The sequence below is a fragment of the Penaeus chinensis genome, chromosome 26 (genome assembly GCF_019202785.1).
Source record: "Penaeus chinensis breed Huanghai No. 1 chromosome 26, ASM1920278v2, whole genome shotgun sequence".
Taxonomy (NCBI): domain Eukaryota; kingdom Metazoa; phylum Arthropoda; class Malacostraca; order Decapoda; family Penaeidae; genus Penaeus; species Penaeus chinensis.
Window position 1 is genome coordinate 17,376,100 of NC_061844.1, and position 16,796 is coordinate 17,392,895.

The 16,796-nt window shown below is 38.4% G+C and overlaps 1 protein-coding gene across 1 annotated transcript; it reads left to right on the top strand.

The window, feature by feature from the left end:
* Positions 1 to 1,612: 1,612 nt before the first annotated feature.
* LOC125038885 (E3 ubiquitin-protein ligase MIB2-like) lies at positions 1,613 to 16,593 on the top strand. Its single transcript, XM_047632517.1, has 14 exons — positions 1,613 to 1,745; positions 3,677 to 3,813; positions 4,232 to 4,447; positions 4,699 to 4,864; positions 5,323 to 5,456; positions 5,808 to 5,956; positions 6,420 to 6,576; positions 6,943 to 7,097; positions 7,777 to 7,969; positions 8,442 to 8,591; positions 8,830 to 9,008; positions 9,318 to 9,591; positions 9,754 to 9,910; positions 10,704 to 16,593. The coding sequence occupies exons 1-14, from the start codon at positions 1,739 to 1,741 to the stop codon at positions 10,931 to 10,933; spliced, it is 2,304 nt and encodes a 767-aa protein (XP_047488473.1). The 5' UTR covers positions 1,613 to 1,738; the 3' UTR covers positions 10,934 to 16,593.
* Positions 16,594 to 16,796: the final 203 nt, after the last annotated feature.

Here is a 16,796-nt window from a genome sequence, read left to right on the forward strand (position 1 = left end):
GGCGCTGATTGGACGGCGCCTGGCCTTTACCTTTCCTGTGATATCCCGGACTACTCTGAAAGCCTCGCACACGTTCTTCTAGTTCCTTGCACTTCGTTTCGATGCTGGTTTCCGCGTCCAGTCGAGCTGGCTTTTGGAACTCGGTATTTAAGCGTCTGAATTTGACAATGTCATCTAACTTTTTTGCCTCTCGGGGCTCGTCTGCGATCCTGGTGGCCTCCTTCGATAGATGGTTGTGCTTTTTCCTTTTGTGTTCTTTTGGGACGCATCTTTCGGCGGTCTCGATGGCTGTGTCCTTAAGCACTTTCCAGTTTCCTATGGGTTTGTTAATTATATATAATAATTTTTTATATATTTATATTAGGTTTTTTTTTTTTTAGATATGTGTGTGTGTGTGGGTGTGTGTTGTTTTTTTGTTTCTTTGGTTTTTTTTTGTTATTTATTTATTGTTGTTGTTGTGTTTGGTTTTATGTTAAAATTTTTTTTAGTTATATTTTATATATGTATATATTTATATTAAAAATAAAAATATTATATATATATAATATTTATTAATATTGGGTGTATGTGTTTTTATATTATATATATATATATATATATATTATATACAAAATATTATATATTTATATTTATGACAATACATTTTTAATATTTTAAAAATATATATAAATACACACCTGGTCATTCATTTACTTTTAGTAATGGGTCTCTTTTATTGGATGTTATTTTTTAAGATTCAGATAATTTTTTTTTCTATTTGGTGATCCCATTTTTTTAGTTTTATTTGAAAAAAAATTAAATGAACTTACTTTTTCTTCCCTTGTTTCTTCATCATATTGCTATTCCTGTTCGTCCTCCTCTCCCTCTTCCTTCCTCTTCCTTCTCCCTCTCTTCCTTTACCTTTTCCCCCACCCCTCCTCCCCTCTCCCTTCCACTCCTCCTCCCTCCTCCTCCTCCTCCTCCTCCTCCCCCTCCTCCCCTCCTCCTCCTCCTCCTCCCCTCCTCCCCTTTCCCCCTCCTCCTCCTCCTCCTCCCTCCTCCTCCCCCTCCCCCCCATTTCCCCCTCCTCCTCCCCCTCCCCTCCGCTTCCCTTCCTCCTCCCCCTCCTCCCCTTTTCCTCCTCCTCCTCTCTTCTCTTCTCCCCTCCTCCCCCCCCTCCTCCTCCCCTCCCCCCCTCCACCCCCCTCTCCTCCTCCTCCCCCCCCCCCCCCCTTCCTCCTCTCCCCCCCCCCTTTCCCCCTCCTTTCCCCCTTCCCCCTTTCCCCCCCTTTCCCCCTCTCCCCTCTCCTCCTCCCCTTCTCCTCCTCCCCCTTCCTCCCCCTCCCCCTCCTCTCCTCCCCCTTCTCCCCTCCCTTCTCTCCCTCCCCCTTCCCTCCTCCCCCTTCCTCCTTCTCCTCCTTCCTCCTCCTCCCCTCCTTCCCACTCCTCCTCCTCCCTCCTCCTCCTCCCCCTTCCTCCTCCTCCCTCCTCCTTCCCCCTCCCCCTCCCCCTCCCTCCCCCTCCCCCTCCAGCGCCACCAACCCTCACTCTTTTGCCTCCTCCTGCAGGGAAGTTCGGGCGCGTGACGGAGATCCGCGGCTGGGACAACGAGTCGGGGCGGTCCGTGGCCAACGTGACGTGGGCGTGCGGCTCGACCAACGTCTACCGGGTCGGGCACAAGGGCAAGGTCGATCTGAAGGTGCTGTGGCCGGCGACCTGCGGGCACATCTACTGCGAGCACCTGCCTGTTCTTGGGAAGATGGAAGGTAGGTTGGGGGTGTGGGGAAAGGGGTAAGGGGGGTGTTGGGGAAGGGGAAGGGGAAGGGGAAGGGGTAGGGGTAGGGGTAGGGGTAGGGGTAGGGGTAGGGGGAAGGGGGTTGGGTGTATGCGGTGGGGATGGGGAGGTCAGGTAGGTGGGTTTGGGTTGGTTGGGTAGGGGTGGTTGGGTAGGGGTGAGGGTGATAGGGGCCAGGGGCTAGGGGCTAGGGGGTAGAGGGTAGAGGGTGTAGGTTGGGATGGGAAGGGGAGTTCAGGTGGGGTTGGGGCAGATAGCTGGGTTGGGGGAGGAAGGAGGGGGTGGGAGAGGTGGTTAGGTAGGGAGGGGGGGTGAGAGAGGTGGTTAGGTAGGGAGGGGGTAGGAGTAAAGTGGGAATGAAAGGGGGGGGGAGTCCTTTGGGTGGGGGAGTAAAGTCAGAGTGCAGGAGAATATGAAGGATGGTCAGGGGGGGGGGGGACATGAGGGATGATGGTATGGGGGGGAGAGGGTAGGAGGGGTATGGGAGAGGAGGAGGCCCTGTGGTTAGGATGGATGGGGGGGATGGGTAGGAGTTGGGTGGGGGAGGCAGTAGGACAGTAGAGGTTAGGAGGGACGGTAGGGGGGGAGAGTGGGAGAAGGTTGGGATGGGAGGGGAGGCTGCAGGGAGAGGTCAGGGGTCGGAGGGTAGTTGGTGGTTTATTAACCCGAAAACAACAGGCGTGGCATTTGCGTAAATGCCATGTGCACTGTGAGCTTACTTTATTAATTGTTTTAAAACATAGATGGCTCCACTTGTACTAAGTCACCAATGAGCCAGTTACGATTACTACTTGTCTCACCTGTTTACCCTTTTCCTTGATTTAAAAAAAATGGTTTATGTTATCTTATATTGCTGTTACTAATGTCAGTAACATTATAGTAATTATAATGTCTATGATAAAAATAATACCATTGATATTGATAGCATTAGTAAAAAAAAGTTTTTCCTGCAAATTCAAGGAAATGTGAAATCAGGTAAGGTCACAAGGTCTACTAATTAACTCCTTTGTGGCTAAGCACTTGCAGAGCCATCTATGTGCAGAGACAGTTCACAAATAATTCTAAAATCAGTACAACATTATCCTGGTGATTAGTGAATGCTGTGGGTGTACCTTCTTACCTTTTGTTATTTGTTTTGTCTAAATAAATTTTGTAATGCATATTGGTAATGGAGCCTGTCCTAGTCTTCAACAGATTTATTTTCTTTCTTTTATTATATGATGTATGTATATGTTCCTGTGATATATTAATGAATTGGCTTTTTAGCAGCGTTCTTTCTCAGATATTTTTATTACCTTGATTTTTTGTCATATTAGGTTTGATCATGAATATAAAATACTTCTGTTTTTCTTTGTTATTTCCATGTTTGTATATTTTATTGTTATTGTTCTGTAAGCCTCCTGTCTATGTTATAATAATTAATATGGATAATACCAAATTTCTCTCGTTTACTTGGCATATTTATGGAGTTTAGCCTGTTTGGGTAAGTGCTCAGATTAGATGCCTTTGCCAAGTTCTCTTCATAGTGCTTGCAAACTTTTCTGTGCATAATCTAACTAACTAGCTCTCTCTCTCTCTCTCTCTCTCTCTCTCTCTCTCTCTCTCTCTCTCTCTCTCTCTCTCTCTCTCTCTCTCTCTCTCTCTCTCTCTCTTACTCTCTTACTCTCTTACTCTCTTATTCTCTTACTCAGGGTAGATGCTCAGACATTTCTTTCCAGCTTTTTTGTAGGGAAGGCAAATTCTTCTTACTCCACTCTTCACCAACACACTGATAAACCCCAGCAGTAAGGGATACTTCGAGCTTGGATATTTCAGTTTAATTTTGCAAGGCATGCTGTAATTGGTCTAAGCTTAAAGGTAATCAGTGCAAATTTCATTCAACCTCCCCCCCCTTTCCAACAGACCCCAGTAGCACGGGAGAGCCGGAGCTCCCCTCAGCGCCCTTGTCTGTGGGCGAGAGAGTTCGCGTTGTCGTGAGTCTGGAGGAGCTGAGAACCCTGCAGGAGGGACATGGGGGATGGAATCATAGGATGGCTGAGGTGTGTGTTTTGTTTGTGCATTTATTATTATTATTATTATTATTATTTTATTTTATTTTATTAGTATTTTTTTTTTTTTTTTTTTTGGGGGGGGGGGGTTATGAATAGTGTAGATTGTGTTGTTCTTGTCTTTTTTTTGGTTTTGTTTTTGAGACAGTTCAGGATCAAAACATTTGTTCCCTTGAGTGATAAAAAAGAAAAAAAATGTTGGAAAATCCTGAAAATTCAAAACAGATGAACTTGGACTCCTTCAGTTATATAGATATATATTGAAATAATATAGAGAATGAAAAATAGATAGATGTATATTGAAATAATATAGAGAATGAAGAAATGTTATTTAAAACATAATGATAATGAAAATAGAAATAAAAACAGACCCTAAAACACATTAACCCCCTTCCTTGCCCTCTCACAGTGCCTGGACAAAATTGGCATAGTCCACCGCATCACGTGCAAGGGCGACGTGCGCGTGCAATACGAGGGCTATGCCACACGCTGGACCATCCACCCGCGAGCACTGGCCAGGGTCACCACCTACACCCCTGGCGATGTCGTGGTGGTCATCAGTGACGTTAATAAGGTCAAAGAATACCAGAAAGGTCACGGGGAATGGATTGAGTATATGAAGAGTGTAAGTTCGCAAATACAGTCTACAGTAGTATAAGAATGATGGTGATATTAATATTACTGTTGATATAGTAGTAATAGTAATAATGGTAATAATAATTTTGAAAAAAAATGATAATAATAAGAAATAATAATGATGATAATATTAATTGTGATGATGATAGTACAATTGATCATGATTATTAAACATTTCTTCACACCCACACTCACACAGTGTCAACTTGGTCCTCTGTCTCACACTCTCCCTCCCCTCAGGCTCTTGGCAAAACGGGTGTGGTGGCGCGAGTCTACCCCGATGGTGACCTGAGGGTCAACATCGAGGGCAAAACGTGGACCTTCAACCCCCTGTGCGTCTCACTGGCTCCCCGCACAGCCGAGTACAACAACACCATGAGGGCTAATGAGAGAACAGAACACGCAGGTGAATTGGGAGGAGCATTTGGCATATTGTATTCATCAAAGTTTTATGTCTTATTCATTTGATTTGATTTTATGTCTTAGGTTTGTTGTATTTGGTACTTGTTTGTTTATTTGTTTCGATGCTAAGCTGTGCTGTGATGTTTGTTTAGTGGTTGGCATACTTAATTTTTTTTTTTAAATAACTTTTTTGTTTTGATTATTTCATCTGATTAGCAGGCTTGTAAGGAACAGCCTTGATTTGATTAACTGCATGCACTTTTTTTTTTTTTATCTCAAATTGTTTTCTGTATTGCTTTTCCCTTATCTTTTACCTGCTAAGGATTAAGATTTCTAAAAGGATTCTTTTTCTTTTTTTTGTTAATCATGCTTTCTTTCAAGTTCTCTTAACTTCACTGTATGTACAGATCTACGACTAGCACGCTTTTTCATTCAATATTTTTCTTTCCCTCTCCCACAAAGGCCCTCTAGCATCAATACTGCACCAGCTGCTAGATACAGAGCAGGACAGTTCAGTGGTGGACCAGCTGGTGAGGGAGGCTGCGCAAGGTCACACGCAGGCTGTCTCGCATCTCCTGGCGAAACATCCTGACAAGGTGGGTACCTCTGGGACGTCCGAGGGAAATGTAATTTCTGCGTAACCTTTAGGTGGTTGCTTGGTTTGGTCTCATTCAAGTGAGATTGGGGTTATTTTTCTTGCTTGCTTTGATTTAAAAGGAGATTTATAGCAAACACTAGTATGCAAAGAGTATCGAGTTTTGAATTTTTCGCTTTCGTGTGTCTGCATTAAGAGCTGAACTTTTCCTTTAGGGATTTAAAGTAGCGCAATGTAAAAACAAACAAACAAAAATATACCATGACTCAGGATTTTTCTTTTCTTTTCTTTCTTTTTTTCTTTTTTCACCTTTTTAATTGGGAATTAATAACCCTTTCCATTCCTCTTGCAGGTGGATGGGCGGAGTTCCGGGAAGACGTGCCTGCAGGTGGCATGCCATCAGGGCCATATGGACATCGTGCGTCTGCTGCTAGACCACAAGGCGTCACTTGAGATTGCTGATGATGACGGCGATGTGGCACTGCATTACTCAGCTTTTGGGTGAGGGAATGTTGCCGTACCTGAACGGAAATATGTTTTTTCTCCCCTTCATTCGTTCATTCATATATTTCTTCCTGTCTTTCTTTCTTCATTCTCTCATTTCCTGGTATTTTCTCCTTTGCTCCTTCCTTGCTTATATCTCCTTCCGGCTGCCCTTCTTTCCCCTAGTCTCTTCCTCTCCCTCCCTCCTATTCCTTCATCTCTCCTTCAGCATCACATCTTTCTTTCTCTTCCTTCCCCCTTTCTCTCCCTCTTTTTTTCCATAACAATCTACCCCAAATATAAAAGTTGATACCAATCCCAACAAAATAGAAGACAGAAGAATTTAGTTCACTAAGAAAAGTATAGAAAAAAAAGAAGTAAAAAAAAATAATGAATAAACAAAAATAAAGTGAAAACTCACAGCAAATAATACAGAGAACAAAACTAACAAATAAATGAATAACTGACTCTTCCCTCCCAGCAACCAACCTGAAATCATGGAGCTGCTCCTACGCAAGGGGGCATCTATCAACGTGGTGAACGAGGGCAGGTGCTCGGCCCTCCACGTTGCCGTCAATAAGCAGCATGCAGCATGCGTCAAAGTGCTGCTCAAGTACAGCTGTGATGTCAATGTACAGGTGAGGAAGCCGGATATTATTATGTTTTCATCATTATAATCGTAACTGTGATAAGTATTAATGTAATTAGCTTTGTAATGCATGATTTTTAATTTTTTTTTTTCATAAGTGATATTGTTATTATGATTTGTACTTTGTTATTTCACTTTTGTAGTTATTACTGTAGTGACAATTACTTCTAGAATAAATATTATTGCTATTACCACTGATCTTCTTAATACCACTGTTATATTTACCACTATTACTATAATTGCCTCTGTTCTGTTCCATATTACCATGGCCATTATTCTCATCGGCATTGTCATCAACTTAATTATCAGTATCATTGCCACCTTCACTGCCTCACAATCTGCACTTCCTTCCCAGGACTCCTACGGTGACACGGCACTGCACGATGCAATTGGAAAGGACAGCATTGAGATCCTAGAGTTGCTCGGAAACTCGCCGCACCTCGACCTGAACCTGCGCAACAAGAGGGGCTTCAACGTCCTCCACCATGCAGCGCTTAAGGGGAATAACTTGTGAGTTTAGGGAGGAAAGGGTTTTTCATTTTTTGTCAAAGAGGGAGGTTACTTGAAGGACTTCGATGCTGTTTGGTTTTATTGATTTGTCTTTTTTATATTTGGTTTTAGTAATTTTTGTGGGGGGAGTAGATTGCCTACACTATTTTTGTTTTCTTGTATACATTGATAGGATTATGTTTTTATTTTTGTAAAATTTAAGTGTTAGTTGCTGGTTTAAGTTAGATACAGTGGACCAGTGTTCTTCAAACTTTTTACATTACAAGCTAATTACATATTATATTATACACTCACAACTTGTTGAACATCAATTGTAATCAAGTTAGTAGTTTTTACACTGTATTAAAAAAAATCTATTGTTATATAAATTATTATTTTTCCATTTAATAGACATGACTTTTTTCATTAATTTGTTAATTTTATTATTATTATCATTTTTTTTTCTTAATAACTACCTCTAAACCACAAACTATAGGCACAATAGAAATGCTCTGAAACACATGTAAATGGTATGACAAAATTTTGTGAATAAACAAAGTAAAAGGCAGTCATAGAAGATTATGATTGTGCTTCACCTTACCTTATTTCACTTCATTACTTGTTTGTTCACCTGTTAATATTTATCTATTAATGGAGTAAATACCCATTCACCTCACCCATCCACTTATCCCACCAACAGTGCTGCTGAGAAGCTGGTTCTTCGCTCAAGGCAATTTGTAGATGTGCGCAAGGACGATGGGTTTGCAGCTCTCCACCTGGCGGCCTTAAACGGACACCGACAGGTTGCGGAAACGCTCATCACCCTCGGCCAGGCTTCTGTCGACATCACCAACAACAAGAAGCAGACGCCCCTCCTCCTCGCTGTGTCACAGGTATGCATGGTTCAACCTTGCCTTGTCGTAATCCTGCCTATGTCTCGGTTATCACTTTTTCGTCTCGATGTTCCCTCTAGGCTTCTTTATTCATACTTAGTGGGAAGATATGTGATTAAAGTGCTATGGATGGTTATTGTTAAACATTTTGGAAACATATTTTTGGGAATGTTAATGTGACTTCTTTCTGATTAGGAATGTTAACTTTAAATGTCTTATTATAAGGCATGTTAAATTTGAATACTTTATTATTAAGAATGTTAGCTTTGAATACTCATTATTAGTAGTGTTATCCCCGAATGCCTCATAATTTTTGTTGACAACCTTGTTATAAGGAATATTACTTCTTTACATTCAAACCATTATATAGATGTATTATAAGACATCACTTTCCTTTAACACAGTAACTTCATCTTGCGCTTATGAAGTTGTATATTATTAAATGCTTAAACAACTACTCCCCACTCTCCAGGGTCACTGTGGTGTTGTTGAGCTCCTGGTGGACAGCAATGCTGATGTAAGGGCATGTGATGAGGATGGGGACACGGCACTCCACTTGGCACTTTTGAAGAATTCCACCACAACACATGCCCATCCCTCTCATGCCCCAACCATCACACAGGTACGAAGGTTTATGTTTAATTTTTATTTAGCCTCAGGAAAACGAACTTTTTCTTGTATTTCAGTTGGTTATGAGGTTTTGTAATATAAAGCAAAAACTATTATTTATATAGGATTGATTTCCAGCCTATGCATGATGGTTTTAATTTGTGGTCTGTTTTGTCACTTTATTAGTTTTTTTTTTTTTTTTTCTCTCACATTTCTAACAATTTTTCCCCACCATTCCTCCCTTCTCTTAGATCCTCAACAACATCTCCCAGCGAGGTTTTGAGAACAAGGTGTCCCTGGCTGTTGCCTGCTATCTAGTGCAGAAGGGTTGCAGCATCACTGTGGCCAACAGTCGATCGAAGACACCTCTCGACCTCATCAATGACACCAACACCATTGACCTGCTGCAGAGCTATTCCACACAGGCTAGGTAAGGATGTTGGGCAGAGGCAGAAGGGAGGGTATTGTAGCTGTGTAAGGAGGGGACTGGATGTTATTTTATTTTTTAAATTTATTCATTTATTTGTCCAGATACCTTCTTATTACTGTTACTTTTTTTCCTTCTTTCTTTTGTGCCTGTATGCATGCGTGAATGGGTGAGTGAGTGAGTGAGTGAGTGAATGAGTATGGTGTTCTCTCATAAATTATAACAGCAGTGATAATAGTGAAATCATGATTGATCCTTTTAGATATTATTTGCCATTCTTCTGCTTATCCTTTTCTATGTCCCCATCTGCAGCAGTGCAGACACGATGGCCCGTGTTGACATGGACCTGAAGGCATTGGACCTGGCAGCTGAGAGCATTCGCCATGGCAGCAGCGTTGGTGTTGGCATCCTCGATGGGCCTTCATCCTCCTCCTCATCATCAGAGTCCCCATCAGGAGGCTCCTTCACTGGAGGGAACAACAAGCCCCAGTCGGTGTCCCAGCCTGTGAGCCCAGCCAAAAGCCAGGGCGAGCAGGTCATGGTGCCCGGTACTTCTGAGCCCATGAACAACTGTGACATTGAGAAGGTAGTTTTTTTGTTTTTATGTTTTCTTTCTTTTTCTTGTAAAGAGAGGTTGGGTGTGTCAGTGATTCCCTCTTTCCTCCCTGTCATAAACCCATCTCTTTCTATGAATCTCTGAAGGTATTTTCTATCTGTCCGTCTCCTAACTCGAACAAAATCCCAGCAGATTGTAGAGACTAAGGAAGAGTGCTCGATTTGCTTGGAGTGTCCAGCCACGGTGAGGTTCCAGCCATGTGGGCACTGCGTCACCTGCGAGGACTGCTCCACACGCGTCAAGAAGTGCTTCCAATGCCATGCAGTTGTGCTGACCAAAGTTACAAAAGGTTAGTTATGCTTACTAATTTGTTTATTTATTATAGTAAAAGGAAATACTGATAATAATAATACTGTAATCATAGTGATGTATATTTTTTCTGTGACTGATTGGATGTCATTTTTTTTTTTTTTTTTTTTTTCATATGTAAAATAAATTAATTGAGCATTTGGAAACTTTGACCTTTGAATGTCACTTCTCTACAGTTAAAGCTGTGTCAGCTGTTTAATGAATGGATGTCTAGGTACTTCAATTTATACCCTAGTCTCTACCCCATTCATTTTACTAGCATGATTTCTTTTTTTTTTTCCTCAAAAATAATGGAAGGAGAGGGATTTTAAAGTTGTTGTTTTAATGTATCAGATTGTTTTATAGTTTCTGATTTTTTTTTTTTTTTTAAGTATTCATTCTTTTTCCCAAGATCTGTATATTATTAAGATCTTAAATTTTCATGCCTTTTCACTTATGGGGTATATTATAGCAAAACAGTGCATTCCAGATCGAATAAGCAAGGAATAGTAGACTTTCCTGAAATTACAAACACCGCATTCATTGTATGCCAGTGTTTAAGTACAGAAAGCTCTCTGTTACATATCATGAATGTGTTATATTTCTTGTGAGTGGAACAATGATGGCAGAACATTGTATTTTTTTTTTTTTTTTTTACCCTGAGCTTATTTTTCTCTTATGGTTCAACTTAAAAAGACAAAAGGATTATCTTGAAAATGCGGTGCCCATGCTTGATGACCAGACTTTCTAAAAATGATCGTAACAAAACCTCTAATGCCCGTTTCCCCCTCCAGATGGCCGAACAGTCTCCAGCAAGGCTCGGCAGCCATCCGCGGAGAGACTGCGCTACCTGGAGACCAAGATCGCTGAGATTGAGGAGGCTCACTGCTGCAGCATCTGCCTGGAGCGCCGTCGTAGCGTTGCCTTCCTCTGTGGTCATGGAGCATGTGTCATCTGCGCCCAGACACTGAAGACGTGCCACATGTGTAGGAAGCCCATTTCAAAGAAGATTAATCTCTATTGATAATAAGGGGTTGGAGTAGGGTTCAATTTTCCTTTTTTGTTTTTTCTCTCTCTCTTTTGTGTTTATGAAAAGGTCTATGTGATGATGCTGATTTTAGACCCTCTTTGGAGTGTTCTTGTTCTACAGGATGATCATATGAAAGGAAAAGGATATTCTGATATCAGGGCATATATTATTCTATTTTTTCAAGGTCTAGACTAGGACCTTCTTGTGAAAGTCTTTTTAGTGTTAAATTAAAAAAGATGTTATTCATTGCCAAGAGGAAAGGAAAAATACATCATAATATGTACTGCAAGCTCTCCAGTATAACAGAAGGACATTAATTATTAACACAATAAAATGCAGAGTTGGCAAAAGTACTTCATTCAAAGGAAATGGAAGGATACATATATACATACATACATACATACACACGGACATTTCATATAATGTGTACATTCAGACACGTGTAAGGAGCGTTACAGTGGTATATTGTGATTGCAGTAAAAGAATGGTCACTTAATGATAAAGATTTGTACTTTTAATGCAAAGTTATGTCTGCTTGCCCAAAAGTGTCAGTGTTTACTGCACTGTATCATTTAGACCTGTGTAGTACATTACTACCTTGTATATATTGTAGATTTGAATTATGTTCACCCCCACTGTCATTCATAGTATGTTTACATTCTTTGGTCACTTCATTTAATTATCATTGTTTTTTCTTCTAGTCATTTCCATTATGAAATGATGACCCTGTTTTCTGCTAGATTTTTATTATGTTATGGAGTATATACCTCACCCAGTAATTGCCTCAGTTTTATTTTATACCAGGTTATTTCTTCCCATCTTTCCTTTTTCTTATGATCATTTATTACTCTTGATCTTCCCCACTTTTTTTCTTTTGTCTTTTGTTATTCGGTTTCTTCTTTTATTATCCTCATGTTCCTTTAGTCTTTTCTTCCGATCCCTCCTTCCGCTCTCTGTGCTCTTCCGCATCCTACGTGGAGCGAGGAATTGCAAGTGAAGCGAGCACTCAAGCAGGCAAGCCCACGTAAACCAAGATGCTAGGGATGGGTAGTTCACTCTGCGAGGTATCTAGACATTAGACGGCCAGCCTGTTTCCCCTTGTTATCATGCTGCCATCCAGTGCTACTTGGTGCTGATATCGTGTAGATAAGGAATCTCATGCTAATGCAGAAAAAGAGAAAAAGGTTTAAATGAAAATGAATAATTCACAGAGCAAGAGATGTAATTCACGCGTATTTATTAAATCTAATGTAATTCTCAAGAGGAGTTAAAAAGCAAGCATGTAAGTGACATAACTGACATTGTGAATGATTAATTCTCATTGAAACTTTTTCTAGAATCTTATTCAAAACAAGTGGAGAGCACATAGATGTTTAATGCAGAAATATTCCTGTATTGACACACCCCTCACCCCCCCAAGTTTAGATACAGGTGCAAATTGAAATGGATTTATTATTTGATTTATCTCACAAGGAAGAGAGTTCAGTATTGCCTCAAAATTTGTCATGTATGTGTCTGTATAATTTATTTACAGATATACAAATTCATGAAGGTCTAAGAACATAAGTGGCACTATAGTAAAAGTTCAATAAAAAATATGTATTTTTTTATTCCTTTTTTTTTTTTTCTTTCCATAATAAGATAGCAGAAGTAATTTAAAAGATGAATACTCGGCATCAGGGGGTATAGAGGCTCAGAATAGCATGAACTGAATTTGAGAACGCAGATGCCATAGATACTTTTAAATAGTTGGTTAAGAATTTGAGATCCATATCAGTAGCAGTAGGTATATATCACAGTTGTATGAAAAATGTACAGCTTTTGATAGGTTAAGAACACTTGTGTTGAGAAGAGCTTCACTTAAAGCAGAGATAGTAATAGTAAATTAATTTCGGGCATGAGACAGAAATGAACTCTCTCCGTTGTGATGGACAGAAGTGAGAAACAGTAGGATTTTTTTCCTTCATGTATGCATGAGTTGCTGGCTCATTTGCCTTTGTGTTTGGTTGTTGCAAATATGGTTTGTCAGTGTTTAGATAGATGAGCAGCACCATTACAGTATAATAAATAGTATGTTGGACGTTGTGTTTTGTTTTTGGCTGTAATGTGTCTGGTGATATTTTCTTGGTCTCTTTCTCTCACTTTCTCTTTGTGTTGCCTGTTCCACTCGTTCATATGCAAATATTGATATGTTGATGTGCATGTATTTCTGCTAGAATATATATCACTCAGTCAAAGAAGTTAGCTCTTCTGCAATGGTATTGTATTCAAAGAACATATCTGTAATATTCTTTCTGTGTAATGTAGCAATTCTGTTGGACATATTTTCTTGATGTTTCAGGATTATGGAGGAGCTGAATTTTACTTTATAATATTTTCTAAGGCCACAAACTGAATGGAGCTCAACATATTCTGTAAATTTCTAACCCTTACAGACAGTTTTATATAGAAAAAAATTAGAGACAGAGAGGGAGAAAAAAAAGTTGATTAAACACTTTTTCTGACATGCATTTGTGTAGGGTCTCTGTGTACTTGAGGAGTCTGTGGAGATGAATAAGTGCACAAGTGAAGAAATCTGGTGCTTTTTTCCAATGTATTAGTTTCAGTGTTAAGCAAGAAGAGAGTCAGCCCGTTTTAAATTTGTATCTGTACTGTATGATTATATAATTTTCGGTTACTTTTTCAAATATGTGTTACTGTTCTTGTATTGTCTTTGAACGTGTTTGCTTCAATGCCAATTATACTTGAGATAATTTAGATGCGAGTGTCTTTATATACTCACCTATTTTCTGAAGCTCTTTAAGTCCCTGCCCCAACAATTTTGAGCTCAAAAAAAAAAAAAAAATAGATAAATAAAAAATAAATAAATGGGGGGAAAAAAAGCCATTACGTTGCTGGCTGACACATTGCTCACTTCTTAGAATGATGTGCTTGATAGAGTAGCACATAGTTGACCATTACAGTAGTCTGTTTAATAATTATCAAGGAGAAATGACACATTAGGTATATTTCCTGCTGACAGCTTCTGGCCGTCCTTTTTCGGTGCTTAAATTAGACATTTTACCGCACACACAGTTTTGACTGCACTGCGCTTTGTCTATCTTTTCTCTCCCATGAAAATCAACAAAAACTCAGAAATCGCAAGCAGAACTTCTCCTTACGTCCACTTGTCAAGCACACATTTTTTTTTTATCAGTTTCACTATGCTGTTGTGGCGTTCTTTGAAATGACGATGGTATAAGATTTTCCCTCTTGTCTTGATCAAAAGAGTGTCCTGGATTATTCAGTGGCTGTATAGAGTCTTTGCACTGTATAGGGTGGGGAAAGTGTAACTGAATGTATGTGAGGACAGTTTTTGTGTGTGAAATTTCTTGTACTAAATGAGGAATCTTGTGATACAGTGTTAATAGGCAAAATGTAACCTTCATTGCAAAATATTCTTAAGTCTTCTAAATATTAGATTCCACATGCCATATCAGTAAAACTAGAAGTGATTTTTGCAGATTTGACACTAATGATTGATGTAAATAGAGAGGAAATTTTGAATTTAACTATCAGTTAGTTTTCCTGATACAGAGTGTAATATTTTGTTAAGGGAACACTGTCTGTGCTTTTAAGATGTAATTTAATGAGAAATTGTTGTAAGATAATTTCATAAATATGGTGAAGCCAGGATCTTTAACAAAATGTTTCAGAGTACAATAAGCCCCCTTCCCCCAAAAAAAAGAATTTTATATGGTATTACAAGATGAGAACATGCTTAGGAAATTCAAACATTTCTATTCTTTCTAAAGAGGAATTTCTACACGTAGATTTATGTTTACATTCTTTCTTTTTCTTAAATAAATTAGAAAGCATCTAATAATGTCTTTTTTCTGTCTTTGTGTTTATTACAACATGATTTCAAGGAGGCATAATGTGTGTTTTGTTTTTATTGAGAATGTGGCAATGTGGTTGTTTGTTAGTATGTCGATGCATTCCTGTCTTACACCTTTTATTCATTATTCATGGTTGCTGTTTTTATCGGTCATTAATTTCATGAATTCTCTGAATATTATTATTTTTTATATTATTATTATCTATTATTATTATCATTATAGTATTATTGCTATCGAAATTAGTTACCATTATCACCATTATTATTATTCAACATAACAATTGGTATAATGGATAATCCAATATTGATTACTTCAAACTTGGTTCCATATTGATATGCATACTACAGGTGCTAAACTTTATCATGGGTTTGCATTTGACCGAGCATGACGTATAGGGAAAATATACGCGAGGGTATACTGGGGCAGCTTGGCTTAGAGTGATATTTCATGCATTATTTATATATTGTACTTTTTTTTTTTTTTTTTTTTTGGTAATGGATACGTAAATAACCAGTATTTTTTTATTTGCAATGTTTTCAGTGAACTAATTACTGTTTTCCTTGTTACTCATCTTTTACATTAGTAAGATGTCAGTATTGCGTTCAAATATCTTTTCTTAATCTCATTTTCAAAAGATAAAGATTTGTATTTGTTTGTTTGTATGTATGTATATGACTGGCTGTGCATTTGTTTTGTCTGTATGAATGTCTGTGTTTGTTTGTGTATACGTATGTCTGTTTGTGTATATATGTGTACTTGTTGAATAAATGCATACTCTATGCCTACTTGTCTCATTATTATGTTATTATACGCACTACATTCATTCATTTATACATATGTGTGTATTTGTAAATACCCCTTATGTAATTAACATCAAGTTTCATTTAATTTTGTTTTGTTGTTATTATGGCACAAATGTGATTTGCACACATTTTATGTTGTGTAGACTAATGCTTTGTGTTTGTATATATTGTGGTTGGAGGGATAAATGGGAACAGCAGTCACCATAAAACAAAAGGAAACCTTAAGAAAAAGGAATTATATATATGTGTAAATTTGAAGATATAAAGATCCCATGACCTATAATACTAGTCTTTTTTCGGCTATCTATTACAGAGTAATGAGGTTTTTTTTTGTTTTTTTTTTAAATTCTTTGTTGTCATCAATATATTATTGTTATTAATGTCAAAATTTTGTTGGTGTCATTATTACCATTGAATTCAGAAGCTAATGCTGGTAAGGTATTATTATTTGAAATGTTACCTATGTTCATTATTTATTAAATTGTATGAAGATGTTATTCTCTTTTTTGTTGTAATTTTTATACTGTTATGGAGCTTTTAGAAAAAATCTCCCCAGACTTTCAGACTTTAAAAAGTTTCTGGACTAGGGTCATGAGATCGCGCATTGGTGTGACTTTGCGCATCGTTAATTTGATGAACTACGGCTTGAACACTTTTGTACGTGGGATTTCCGAGCAACCACTTTTACTTCCCAGTTCATGAGAAAAGTGTTACTGTATCAGACAAGACTACCTTCATTTCAAGTGCTTGCTATTCTACTGGCATTTGCATATGTGCCAACCATTCAGAACCTGTAACATGTAACTGTAAAACTAAGATTTACTGTAGCGTAAATGAACCTTTTGACAGAGTTTGTACTTCAATAGATATGATATCTTGCTTCCAACCGGACCTTTTTTTTATGTGGTCTTTGCATGTACTAATGCATTTGCGTTTATTGTGGTAATAGTAATAAAACATTTAAAGAATAAAATTGTTTGTGTTATTGTCATTTGTAACCTTGATTTATAGAGTTCAACCATTTGTAAAGATATAAGTTCTTGATTAAAAGATTTAGATGTGAGCCTGTTTGCATTATTTAGAATATAAATTGAAGTATTAGAGGGAAATATTGAGTTAATATAATGTTTTCCGTTTTTTTTTTTTTTTTTTTTTTTTTTTTTTTTTTTTTTTAAG

What these genes read in the sequence shown, in the direction of transcription:
- LOC125038885 (XM_047632517.1), top strand. An exon ending in GGAATCATAGGATGGCTGAG is followed by an intron (nt 3,814 to 4,231) that starts GTGTGTGTTTTG and finishes GCCCTCTCACAG; the next exon opens with TGCCTGGACAAAATTGGCAT. An exon ending in AGCTATTCCACACAGGCTAG is followed by an intron (nt 9,009 to 9,317) that starts GTAAGGATGTTG and finishes CCCCATCTGCAG; the next exon opens with CAGTGCAGACACGATGGCCC.